Below are 13,160 nucleotides of genomic sequence, written 5' to 3'. Positions count from 1 at the left end.
CAAGTATAAATTGTCTTCAATTTATACAGAACCTCAATCACCCTAACGGCAACATGCGTGTCTTGAACTCTCACCATTCTACTTCCGGATGTCCTTTTCACCCACAAACATCCCACTCCAATCAACTTCAGCAAGTTCCTGTCTAATACCATCAAAGGTGGCTTTGTCCCAATGCAGAATTTTAACACTTGGCCCTGCCCTATCCTTATCCATAGCCATTTTAAAGCTAATAGAACTGTGGTCGCTGGTCCAAAAAGTCTCACACACTGACACTTTATTCACTTGCCCATCTGAATTTCCTAAGACTAAGTCAAGCTTTATCCTTTCCCTGTTAGGCCACTCTACATATTTTCTAAGGAAACTTTGCTAAACACATTTGATAAATTTCACCCCGTCAAAACCCTTGGTAATCTGGCAGTCCTAGTCTATATTGAGAAAGTTAAAGTCCCCTGCTTTAACAACCCTATTAGTCTTGAAGCTGCCTGCAATATCTCAGCATATTTCTCAGCTGCACCCATATAGCCTCAGTAACGAACCTGAGTAATGTCGCCTCTGACTACTGCCGTGACATCCTCCTTGTGGCTTAAATGTTTCTGGTTATTTAAAACAAATTAAAATCTGAATGATATTTTGCAATATCTGTGCAAATAACTTTTTTACTTACAATTAAAGATTCATATCCAGAGGACCGAAGGCTGTGATCACATGAATTGTTCACAATGCAACACTAACTTTTGCTATCGCTGTGGGGAGACATACCGGCAGCTTCGTTTCTTTGGTGACCATACTTCAAATTTAAGCATTTTTGGATGCAAGTATCGCTACCTCCCTGACAGGCCACATTTACGAAGATTAGTTCGTGGTTCTGTCTGTGGTAAGCAAACAACCTTAATATTTAGATTGTGTGGAAAATATGAAAATAAATTTCCTGTGTGCAGTTTCTAAAGAGTTTTCTCCTGAATAGATGTGCTTGACATGGTATCACATATATCCCCACCTCTATCCCTGCGGTGTCACTCGCTCCTTCTTTGCTGCTCCAAAAGACAAGTCACATTTGTGGACTTGCTGCAAGTATATCTGCAAAGGATGACATGGCAGATCATGAAGCCCGACCCTGGACAGCCCAGATGACCTTTTAAAATTTAGCTGCTTTCTGTGGCCATTGGATTGTTTTTAATTGTTCCAATAAGGGCTGCTGTGACTCATGATGATGAGGGATACGTAACATCTGTATTAGCTCCGTCATTTAACTTGGTGCTGATTCCAGCATCAGAACTGAAGGCCAGAGGCCCCAGCACTGTCCTTGCATTCTGTTCTGCTGCTGGATTTCCAGCGCATTCCTCAATTGCACACAAATCTGACTACTCAACTTTCATACTGCAATGCATAGATTAGAGTTTAGTATTGGCTCATGAAAGCAGGATTCTATACTAAACCACCACAAAAAGCAAGTACACTGTGGTCCCGTGCAATGTACAAAGTTATATAACTGTATATGCTATTCTCTACATTTTTTATTCTTTCTCGTTTGCAGTCATGGTTGATTAGTTTGGGTGTCAGGGGTTAAGGGGAGAAGGCAGGAGAATGGGGTTAGGAAAGATAGATCAGCCACTATTGAATGGCCTAATTCTGCTCCTTTCACTTATGGTAGCAGCTGAGTAAATGGTCATCTTCTTACAAAGTATTAGTTTCATGTAGCTATCAATAAGAGAATCATTTGTTTTGTGTTAAGATTGTAGCAATCTGGCATGTTGGGTAAGTTCATTGATTTGTTTCAGTGCATCATTCTTGTGGATATAATGTACATCTTTTGTCTTTTGGTCAAGTGTAGAATAGTGAGCATATCAGGCAATGTTGATAGTAAGGATAAACTTAGACAACTAATTAAATTCTTCTGCAAAAATCACAAAAAAAGACCAATTAATCATTGACAGACAGATGCAGAAACCTTTTTGCCTTATTTTTGCCCAGACTGCTCGAAGTGTCTCCTGTGCCCAGCCATTCCGAGATTTCAGCCTTTTATCCTGTCTGTTTAATTTAGTTTTGTAGACTTGATACAGGCCCTTCGGCCCATCAAGTCCATATCGACCAACGATCCCCACACGCCAACACGATCCTACACACACTAGGAATCATTTACATATTTTTATACCAAGCCAATTAACCTACAAACCTGTACGTCTTGAGTGTGGGAGGAAACCAAAGATCTCTGGAAACCGAAGATCTCCGGTCACGGGGAGAGCGTACAAACTCCGTACAAACAGTACCCGTAGTCGGGATCTAACCCAGTTCTCTGACGCTGCAAACGCTGTAAGGCAGCAACTCTACCGCTGCCTCCCTGGTGCTTGCAAAGAATATCCTAAGGGGGACTGTAAAACCAAAGTACACAAGTTGGGTACTTTCCCGATTTCTACCTCCTCACTAGAGTGCCCACAGACTAACAATTAGTATGATTATAGCATAGAGCACATTATTATACTTTAATAAACATACAGCAACACATAAAACTGGAGACAGACAGCCCATCTCACCTCTTTTAGACCTAACCAATGTGTTGCAGCTGGTGAAATCAGGTTCTGACCTGTAACATCCTTCTCATGCTCTATAAGTCCCAAAGTGGTAGAGATATCTATCTTTACATTTTTTATTTATTGATTTTTGTGTCCCGTCAATGGACATTTGTGTAAGCAGAAAATTGTGTATTTACAATAAGACTTTTCAGAGCAGCATATAAACAAAGCATTGAGGAAATCATAACCAGTTTTGACACTGAACAAATTGGTTTTGAGATGGAAATAGCAAAGATAACAAACCTTCACTGGTTATTGTATTTGAAGGTTTTGTGCTAATACCCCCCACCACCCAGCTGAAACTTGACTATTGGTTAGCAAAGGCTGACTTCAGGAAGAAGGGAGAATTAGATTGGACAACAAAATCTGATATGTTCCTTATTATTTTTGAATATGTCCTATAAGTAATTTTGCACTAGTGTAAGACGCACAGGTTATTTCAAAATATATTAGTTAAATTTTGTTCTCATAGCATGTTCAAACCTAATCTCTTGATAAAGGAAGATAAATAATACAGGATTTGTTTGGGGTGTAACATAATATAAAACATTTCCATTAATATTTAATTATTGCATCGTGGCCAAACACAATTAATTTTAAACTATATGTAAACATAACAAGGTTCACACTGTAATTAAATGCCTGGTTCTAATCTTGAGTTCAGCGTTGGATTACTTGAAATCAGGTTTTTAAAATTCTGCAAATTTGAGTTGCAGATTATTAATATTTATAAATTTCTTTATGCTTGTTCTATTTCTGATATGTTGCATGGTTAAGTAATTAGTTAGACCTGAAAGTAGATGCTGTGAAGTTTTAGTGGGAATATAGATATATTTTGTATTCATAGAAACATAGAAATTAGGTGCAGGAGTAGGCCATTCGGCCCTTCGAGCCTGCACCGCCATTCAATATGATCATGGCTGATCATCCAACTCAGTATCCCGTACCTGCCTTCTCTCCATACTCCCTGATCCCCTTAGCCACAAGGGCCACATCTAACTCCCTCTTAAATATAGCCAATGAACTGGCCTCAACTACCCTCTGTGGCAGAGAGTTCCAGAGATTCACCACTCTCTGTGTGAAAAAAGTTCTTCTCATCTCGGTTTTAAAGGATTAGCTTATAACTTCTGTTAATGCGAGTATACCATCAAATTAATTTTGATGCCAAGTAATATTATTTGCAAAGGCCAGAGGTTTGATCAATATAGTAACTTGATGCAGTTATCGATTTCACCGACAAATGCATCAAGGGGTCAGCAGGACTGCAGTCCACTGCATGTTCATTCCATGTTCTCATTTCTCATCTGTCCATTTTCCCATAAACTCATAGAGTAAATCAGAAATATGATCTTTGACAGACCATGTCTGCCTGGTGGTATAACAGCATTTAAAAGACATTTAAACAGGTACATTGACAAGAAAGCTATAGGGGGATATGGGCCAAACATGGGAAAATGGGACTAGTGTAGATGGGGCAGCTTGGTCGGCATGGGTAAGTTGAGCTGGAAAGCCTGTTTCTGTGCTGTATGACTCGGGTATCTTTCCATTTACCAGCACTTTATCCGTTGCCTTATGTACTTAAACTATCACCTTCAGAGATTGTTAAGCTTGTACCTCTATTCTCAATACTCCCAAGGGCCCTGTTAGGTTGTTCCCATGTGCTTGTTCTTGTCCTTCTTGGTAGCACATTCCAGGTAGCCGACCACTCTTTGTAACAAAAAAAAAACTACCTTGTAACTCTTTAAGAAATCCCCTTTCTCATCCTAAAGATGTGTCCTTTAGTATTTGACTTTTCCACAACAGGGGGAAAAAACCCCTGACTACCTTTATCAATACCTCTCAAAAGGTTTTATTTTTCTATCGGGTCACCCCTTTTCCTTTGATGCTCCAAAGAAAACAAACCAAGCTTGTCCAACTTCTCCTTATAGCTAATACCCACTAATCTAGGCAACATCCTAGTGAACCCCTTCTACGCCCTTTGCAAAGCCTCCACATCCATAGGTAGCAACCAGATCTTCACACGATACTCCATAAGGCATACACAAAGCTTTGCACAGCTGCAACATGACTTCCCGACTTATACTCAACACCTTAATGGGTGAAGAACCAAGGGTGGCCCAGTGGTGCAGCGGTACAATTGCTGCCTTACAGCGCCAGAAATTCGGGTTCAATCCTGACTATGGATTGGAGCGGAGAGGAGAGCTCTTCAGCGTGTCATCCACAAAGTGCAGAAGATTATTGGGACACAGCTACCAGCCTTGGAGGGCATCTACTACACACGGTGTCCCAGGAAAGCCGTCAGCATCCACAAAGATTCCACACACCCTTGTAATGGACTGTTCGAACTCCTACCTTCCAGCAGACGTTACAAGGCCTTCTACGCCCGCACCTCCAGGCTCAGGAACAGCTTTATCCCCAGAGATATAGCTGCTCTGAACCGGCCCTGCTGAGTGCCCCCCACCCCCATGAACTGTCTCCCTCGGATGGTCACATCGCACATCGACCTGGCACAGACACATTTGCACTTTTGACTGTTTTACTGTTCTTTTTATAAATCATGTTTCTCGGGGAATCTAAATCTAAATGTTATTAGTTGTTTAAGTTATGACATCGGATGGAAGCTGCATACCAAATCTCATTGCACATATGTGCAATGACAATAAAAATATATTATTATTATTATCTTCTATATTACTAAAAGTCTGATCTTGACCGCTTTTGGCTCGCTGTGGCGTGATTTCCGAGAAAACGGCGCCACTTACGGCCGTCATTTTTGGCCACCTTGCTCAGAGCCCCCCTCCGCCTTCCGGGACCGGAGGATTTTTCCCATCGATGAAAAGTCAGAGAGATATTAATGTTTTTTTTAAATTACCATTATCTCTGCTGCCCCTGCTGGTGGGAGGGGGGAGGGACTATAAAACCTGTAAGTGGTGTACCTCACTCAGTCTCTGCAAGATGGAGGAACCAAGATGGTCACATTTCTCTGAGTTCTGAATAACACTGTACACATGCCTGCTCAACTGTGAGTGCCCTTAATGTGGTTTGAAAATAAAAATTATGGTTGGTTTGAAGTAAAAATGCACTGCTAATGAAGTAGAAATGCACTGCTAATGAAGTGCACTGCTAATGAAGTAAAGATGCACTGCTAATGAAGTAAAGATGCACTGCAAATGGTTGTTTGGGTTGAAGTAAAAATGCACTGCTATTGGTTGTTTGGGTTGAAGTAAAATGCACTGCTAATGGTTGTTAGTGGTTCACCTTGCTTGAAATGGTATGAAACTGCATTTGAATATGGTGGCCTTGCACCCTGCAAGAAATGGTATGAAACTGCATTTGAATTAGGTGGCCTAGCACCCTCCTTGAATGGTATGAAACTGCACTTGAATTTGGTGGCCTTACACCCTGCTTGAAGTGGTATGAAACTGCACTTGAATTTGGTAGTCTTGCACCCTGCGTGAAGTGGTTGGAAACTGCACTTGAATTCGGTGACCTTGCACCCTGCTTGAAGTGGTAGGAAACTGAACCTGAATTTGGTGGCCTTGCACCTTGCTTGAAGTGGTATGAAACTGCACTTGAATTTTGTGACCTTGCAGCCTGCTCGAAGAGGTAAGAAACTGCACTTGAATTTGGTGGCCTTGCACCCTGCTTGAAATAGAATTTCAAGGAATAGCCATGTCAACTGCCAGCCCACCAGCCGTGAGTGAGCTGCCAACACATCAGGCTTGAGGGACTGAGCTGACACCCCAAGAATCCATTTGGCCCACAATGTCCATACTAGCCCTCTTGAGATCAGTAGTCCCTGCAGCCAACAATACCCATACCAGTTCTCCAGAAAGCCCCCCCCCCCCCCCCACTGGCCACCAATATTGGAATAGGTGGAGAGGTGGAATATTGCGTTGGGGGGACCAGCCCTCCTGTGTGAACTTGGGACCCAACGGGTCCCACTTAGTCTAGTTATTATTATTATTATGATTATTATGGGTGCTGTCTACATGGAGTTTGTATGTTCTCCCTGTGGGTTTCCTCCAGGTGCTCTGGTTTCCTCCCACATTCCAAAGACTTGCAAGTTTGTAGGTTAATTAGTTACTTTAAATTGCCCCTAGTGTGCAGGACGTGAAATTGGGATAACGTAAAACTAGTATACGGGTCCTCGTTGGTCACACGGACTTGGTAGGCCAAAGGGTCTGTCTCCATGTTGTATCTCTACACTAACTAAAAAATGAATCAAATTGGTTTGTATATATCCTGCGGAATCCTTTGGCAACCTTCTTCACTATCCACAACTATAGAAATTCTTGTCATCTGAAAACTTACATCTAAATCAGCCCACCTACATTTCATCTCAATCATTTATTTATATCATAAATAACGGAGTTCCCATTTGATCCTTTTTGCCATTAAACTCTACTAAATCATAATCTACAATGGCATTGTAACTTGTCAGCGCATGTTTGGAATGTGAGATGAAACTTAAGCTCAAAAGAATCTCGTGGTCATAGAGAGAATGTGCAAACTGTACATGGATGTCACCCAAGGTCGGGAATGAATCTGAATTATCATAACTTTGAAGCAGCAGAAATGAACTGCTGCACCACTGCATCAGCCTTTGGAAGGGCAGTAATGACAAGGACAGCTCGAGGTTTCTTTCCCATTTTTGACCTGATGTTATGACTCATTGTGGATTGTGGTCCTCAGGTTTGCTAAAGAGCTTTCTGTGTGAAGATTTAGTAAACACCTCTGAAAATCTGTACAGAAAACACATCAACTTCAAATTTCTATTAGCGCTTCAGTAAATTTAGTCGGGTTTTTCAAATCGAATTGGGCTTTAACCACAGCATGTACCTCTTCACTATCAGTTCAACTTACCTAAGTTTTCCCCAAAATAATAGAAACATAGAAATTCGGTGCAGGAGTAGGCCATTCGGCCCTTCGAGCCTGCACCACCATTCAATATGATCATGGCTGATCATCCAACTCAGTATCCCGTACCTGCCTTCTCTCCATACCCTCTGATCCCCTTAACCACAAGGGCCACATCTAACTCCCTCTTAAATATAGCCAATGAACTGGCCTCGACTACCCTCTGCGGCAGAGAGTTACAGAGATTCACCACTCTCTGTGTGAAAAAAGTTCTTCTCATCTCAGTTTTAAAGGATTTCCCCCTTATCCTTAAGCTGTGACCCCTTGTCCTGGACTTCGCCAACATCGGGAGCAATCTTCCTGCATCTAGCCTGTCCAACCCCTTAAGAATTTTGTAAGTTTCTATAAGATTCCCTCTCAATCTCCTAAATTCTAGAGAGTATAAACCAAGTCTATCCAGTCTTTCTTCATAAGACAGTCCTGACATCCCAGGAATCAGTCTGGTGAACCTTCTCTGCACTCCCTCTATGGCAATAATGTCCTTCCTCAGATTTGGAGACCAAAACTGTACGCAATACTCCAGGTGTGGTCTCACCAAGACCCTGTACAACTGCAGTAGAACCTCCCTGCTCCTATACTCAAATCCTTTCGCTATGAAAGCTAACATACCATTCGCTTTCTTCACTGCCTGCTGCACCTGCATGCCTACTTTCAATGACTGGTGTACCATGACACCCAGGTCTCGCTGCATCTCCCCTTTTCCTAGTCGGCCACCATTTAGATAATAGTCTGCTTTCCTGTTTTTGCCACCAAAATGGATAACCTCACATTTATCCACATTATACTGCATCTGTCAAACATTTGCCCACTCACCCAGCCTATCCAAGTCACCTTGCAGTCTCCTAGCATCCTCCTCACAGCTAACACTGCCCCCCAGCTTAGTGTCATCCGCAAACCTGGAGATATTGCCTTCAATTCCCTCATCCAGATTTATAAAAACTTTATAACTCCAACTTATAAACTCCAGTTTATAAAAACTTCATTCCTTTAAATGTCATCAGCCTTTCAGAAGGTGTGAAGGTTAGTAGAATTGTTTTCATTTCCTTACTACTTTTGCAAGTTATTCTGCATCCAACCTGTTGGCAGAAATGCCTTTTGCCCTCCTGAGATTACACTTTAACTTTCTCTGCTCAATGGAAACCAATATCAAATATCAACATCTAATGGGAGTTACTCAATCATGATTGAATCTTGGTAAATTTTCTGTTTCCTTGCCAAGTCCGTAAGTGTGATGTCCAGAATTGTATACAATGCTCCAGCTGATGCCAACCAGTCACATGTAAAGGTTTAGTCGGATTTGATGTAGTCAGCACCACTACTTTTGAGGTTAATTATGCATTATGGTTTCTTAACACCCTTAACACCCTGCCACTTTGACAGCAACTCTAACCTTCCTCCCTGAATGTACAGCCCTCCACTCACTCTACAACCCAGACTGGGTGATCAACCCGCCAACAAGGGAGGTGCCATGGTAGTCTGGCGCGCTGATCTCTACAAGGCTGAGGCCACGCGCCAACTCTCAGACACCTCCTCCTACTTATCCTTGGACCATGACCCCACAGATGAGCACTAGGCCATTATCTCTAGCACCATCATTGAATTAATCAACTCCGGCTCCCTGCCCCCCCCCCCCAAGCCTCCAACCTCATCGTTCCCCAGCCCCGCATGGCCCGATTTTACCTTCTCCCCAAAATCCACAAACCTGACTGTCCTGGCAGACCCATTGTTTCTGTCTGTTCGTGCCCTATCGAACTTATTTCCACATACCTCGACTCCATCCTATCCCCTCCCTGGTTAAATCCCTCCCTACTTATGTTCAAGACACCTCACGCTCTCCGTCGTCTCCGCGCATTCCATTCTCTAGGCCCTCATCCCCTCATCTTCACCATGGAGGTCCAGTCACTCTACACCTCCATCCCCCACCAGGATGGCCTCAAAGCCCTCCGGTTCTTCCTCGCCCAGAGAAGCAACCTATACCCAGCCACTGACACTCTCCTCCGCATAGCGGAGCTGGTCCTTACCCTCAATAACTTTTCGTTTGACTCCTCCCATTTCCTCCAAATACATGGCGTAGCTATGGGCACACGCATGGGCCCCAGCTATGCCTGCCTCTTTGTAGGGTACATTGAACAATCGAGTACCAGGGCCCCATCCCCGAACTCTACCTCCTCTACATCGACGACTGCTTTGGTGCCACCTTCTGCACCCACACACAACTCACTGACTTCATCCATTTCACCACTAACCTCCATCCGGCACTCAAATACACCTGGACCATTTCCCACACTTCCCTACCATTTCTGGACCTCACTATCTCCATCGCAGGTGATAGACTTCTGACCGACAACCACTACAAACCCACTGACTCCCATGGCTATCTGGACTACACTTCTTCCCACCCTGCTTCCTGTAAGGACTCCATCCCCTACTCCCAATTCCTCTGTCTACGCTGCATCTGCTCCTAGGATGAGTTGTTCCACACCAGGGCATCTGAAATGTCCTCATTCTTCAGGAAACGGGGTTTCCCTCTTCTACCATAGATGAGGCTCTCACCAGGGTTTCTTCGATACCCCGTAACACTGCTCTTTCTCCCCATTCCCCCAGTTGTAACAAGGGCAGAGTCCCCCTAGTCCTCATCTTCCACCCTACCAGCCGTCACGTACAACAAATAATCCTCCGTCATTTTTACCACCTCCAACGTGACACCACCACTTGCCACATCTTCCCATCTCCTCCCCTGTCTACTTTCCGCAGAGACCGCTCCCCCCGTAAGTCCCTGGTCCATTCGTCCCTTCCCACCCAAACCACCCCCTCTCCGGACACTTTCCCTTGCAACCGCAAGAAATGATACGCTTGTCGCTTTACCTCCCCCCTTGACTCCATTCAAGGACCCAACCAGTCTTTCCAGGTGCGACAGAGGTTCACCTGCACCTCCTCCAACCTCATCTATTGCATCCGCTGCTCTAGATGTCAGCTGATCTACATCGATGAGACCAAGCGTAGGCTTGGCGATCGCTTCGCCGAACACCTCCGCAATAACCAACCTGATCTCCCAGTGGCTCAGCACTTCAACTCACCCTCCCATCCCGAATCCGACCGTCCTGGGCCTTCTCCGTGGTCAGAGTGAGGACCACCGGAAATTGGAGGAGCAGCACCTCATATTTCGCTTGGGCAGTTTGTACCACAGCGGTATGAACATTGACTTATCTAATTTCAGGCAGTCCTTACTGTCTCCCCTTCTCAGCTCTCCCTCTCGCCCTCTGGCTCATCCTCTTCCTTTCTCGCTCCCCACCCTCACATCAGTCTGTAGAAGGGTTTCGGCCCGAAACGTTGCCGATTTCCTTCGCTCCATACATGCTGCCTCACCCGCTGAGTTTCTCCAGCATTTTTGTCCACTTTTAAAGCTAATTTAGTTTATACTGCCTTTCCATATTTCTACCTTTGTATCATTTCTCATGAACCTGCGTTTAGTAGTAGTATGCCAGTATGCCAGTTTCACAGCTTGTCGGTGTCATTCTTGAAGTTTATATTATCCTGAAGCCTTTATATTATTTTGTCAAGTTTCAAAAGGCTTCAAAATTATACTCATAATACAGTCACATTTATATATGAATAAAATATATATATTAAAGCAATTATTATAAAACTGCCTGGAGGTCCCTAATTTCCTCAAACCATATAAAATTGCTCACCTGTCATCAATCTTGAACATAAAATGTATATATTTTCTTAATAAATTAAATACTTCAAAAATCTTACTGCATCTTACTTTTTGAAAGTGAATTCATGCAATCTATATTGCACCATTTCATTACTGTTATTTCATTAGAAACTTTGTAATCAACTTCATCAGGCAGATTGACTTTTATCAAATTAAGAGACATTTAGACAAGCACTGAAATAGGCACAGAAGGGTACAGTCGTAAAGTGGACAAATGCAATTAGTGACATGCATGTTTTTGTACTGTGCGTCAATAACTTTATAAATCAATGCCGGTTGTCCCCAATTAATTTATCTTGTCTCCAAATGAAAGTCAATGTTGTCCTCGCCCACAGTCTGTACTACATTTTTGCAAGTGAGCAATAACTGTTTGGCAAGTAGTTCACAGATTTATCTCACTCCATTTTTTTTCTTTTCTCCAAGAATTTCACATCTTCAGCACTGTATTTAAGAGGGATTGAATGTGGGCAGAGTAAACTATGAGATTAAGATATGGTGTATGAATAGTATAAATGTTTAATTGTCAGTGTGGACTTGGTAGGTCAAAAGACCCGTTTCCTCTATTTCAGAGAAATGCAGAAAGGTTATTTTTATGTTTGAAAAAACTGTTCAGAACTTCGATGACTACCTCAGCTTTCCTTGGCATTCTAGTCTACATTCTCTTTGAACTTCATACCTTTGATGTTGGTCTAATGTATTTTGCCGGATCACTTTGATCATTAACAGTTCAATGATGGACTCGCCACATTAATGCATATTAGGCACCAGGTTGTGATCTCCACCCTTCCATAATGTATGTGATCTGCACCAAAAAAAAGAATCAATAAGACGGGAGCAGAATTATGCCAGGACTTAAGTACTCATGTCTGCATCGAGTCTGCCATTTGGTCAAAGCTAATGTTTTTCCCTCAACCCTATTTTCCTGCCTTCTCCCTATAATCTTTTGATGATGTTACTAATCAAGAATCTATCAATCTCCATTTAAAAAATACCTAATAACTTGGCCTCCACTGCAGTCTGTGGCAATGAATTCCACAGATTTACCACCGCATGGCTAAAGAAATGTATCCTCGTCTCCATTCTAAAGGTACCTCCTTTTATTCTGAGACTGTGTTCTCTGGTCCTAGACTCTTGCAATACTGGAAACATCCACTCTGTACATGTCTTTCATTATTTGGTAAGTTTCAATGAGATCCCCCCCCCCCCCCCCACCTCCACCTCCCCCCCTCAGTCCGACACCGAGATCCTGCTGAAGATGGGCAGCCGCAGGCTCTGCTCGAAGACGGGCAACTCTGAGCCGCTGCTGCTGGAGTCGTCCTAGTCGGAGAGAGAGTCTGCAGACGGGCTCCTGCCGGCCATGGGTAGGCCGGGCGCCCCCTGGGGCTGCTGGTGCTGCTGGCGGCAGCAGCAACCTCCTCCCCCTCCCTTGCAAGCTCCAACTTCAGGTCGGAGTTGAAGGCGCCCGCAGCGTGGCACAGTCTAGCGCTGGGCTGGAGGAGGCTGAGCCCAGGCTAGCACAGGCAAGGCCGGGGCACTGGCTCCTCCTTGGGGTTGTGGATGAAGTGGCAGCGGGTACCATAGGGGCGGAAGCCGGTGGTGTGAAAGGTACGTCTTGTACTTGGGGTGGTGGCTGAAGGAGCACAGGGGTGAACTGGCACTTGTCGCCGTAGCGGTCCATCAGGGAGCGGGTTCCTCTGCAGTTGGAGTGGGGATGAGCTGGAGTTGGTACTGGCCGTGGGTCTGTGGGTTTTCTGTGCTGGCGGTATGCCTGGGAGCCAGTGTCCCGGGCGGGATCCCATGATCCCGAGATCCTCGCGTTTTTTGGAATACCGAACTGGCTTATTCTCTACAACTTGTTCCGATTAAATTGATAGGTGCGTTTTTGCCACATGAATATAATAGGCCGATCCCCTTCCACCCCTGCAACGGACTGTTCCAGCTGCTACGGT

At 44.0% G+C, this 13,160-nt stretch overlaps 1 protein-coding gene across 1 annotated transcript in view; it reads left to right on the top strand.

The window, feature by feature from the left end:
* Positions 1–13,160, top strand: part of rnf217 (ring finger protein 217) — a 104,385-nt gene that overhangs the window by 74,509 nt on the left and 16,716 nt on the right. Inside the window, exon 4 of the mRNA XM_055635678.1 lies at positions 673–874. Coding sequence (XP_055491653.1) covers positions 673–874 — 202 coding nt within the window. The remainder of the gene's footprint in view (positions 1–672; positions 875–13,160) is intronic.

This window comes from Leucoraja erinacea, chromosome 5 (genome assembly GCF_028641065.1).
Source record: "Leucoraja erinacea ecotype New England chromosome 5, Leri_hhj_1, whole genome shotgun sequence".
Classification (NCBI taxonomy): Eukaryota; Metazoa; Chordata; class Chondrichthyes; order Rajiformes; family Rajidae; genus Leucoraja; species Leucoraja erinaceus.
This window is presented reverse-complemented; position numbering and strand designations above follow the sequence as displayed.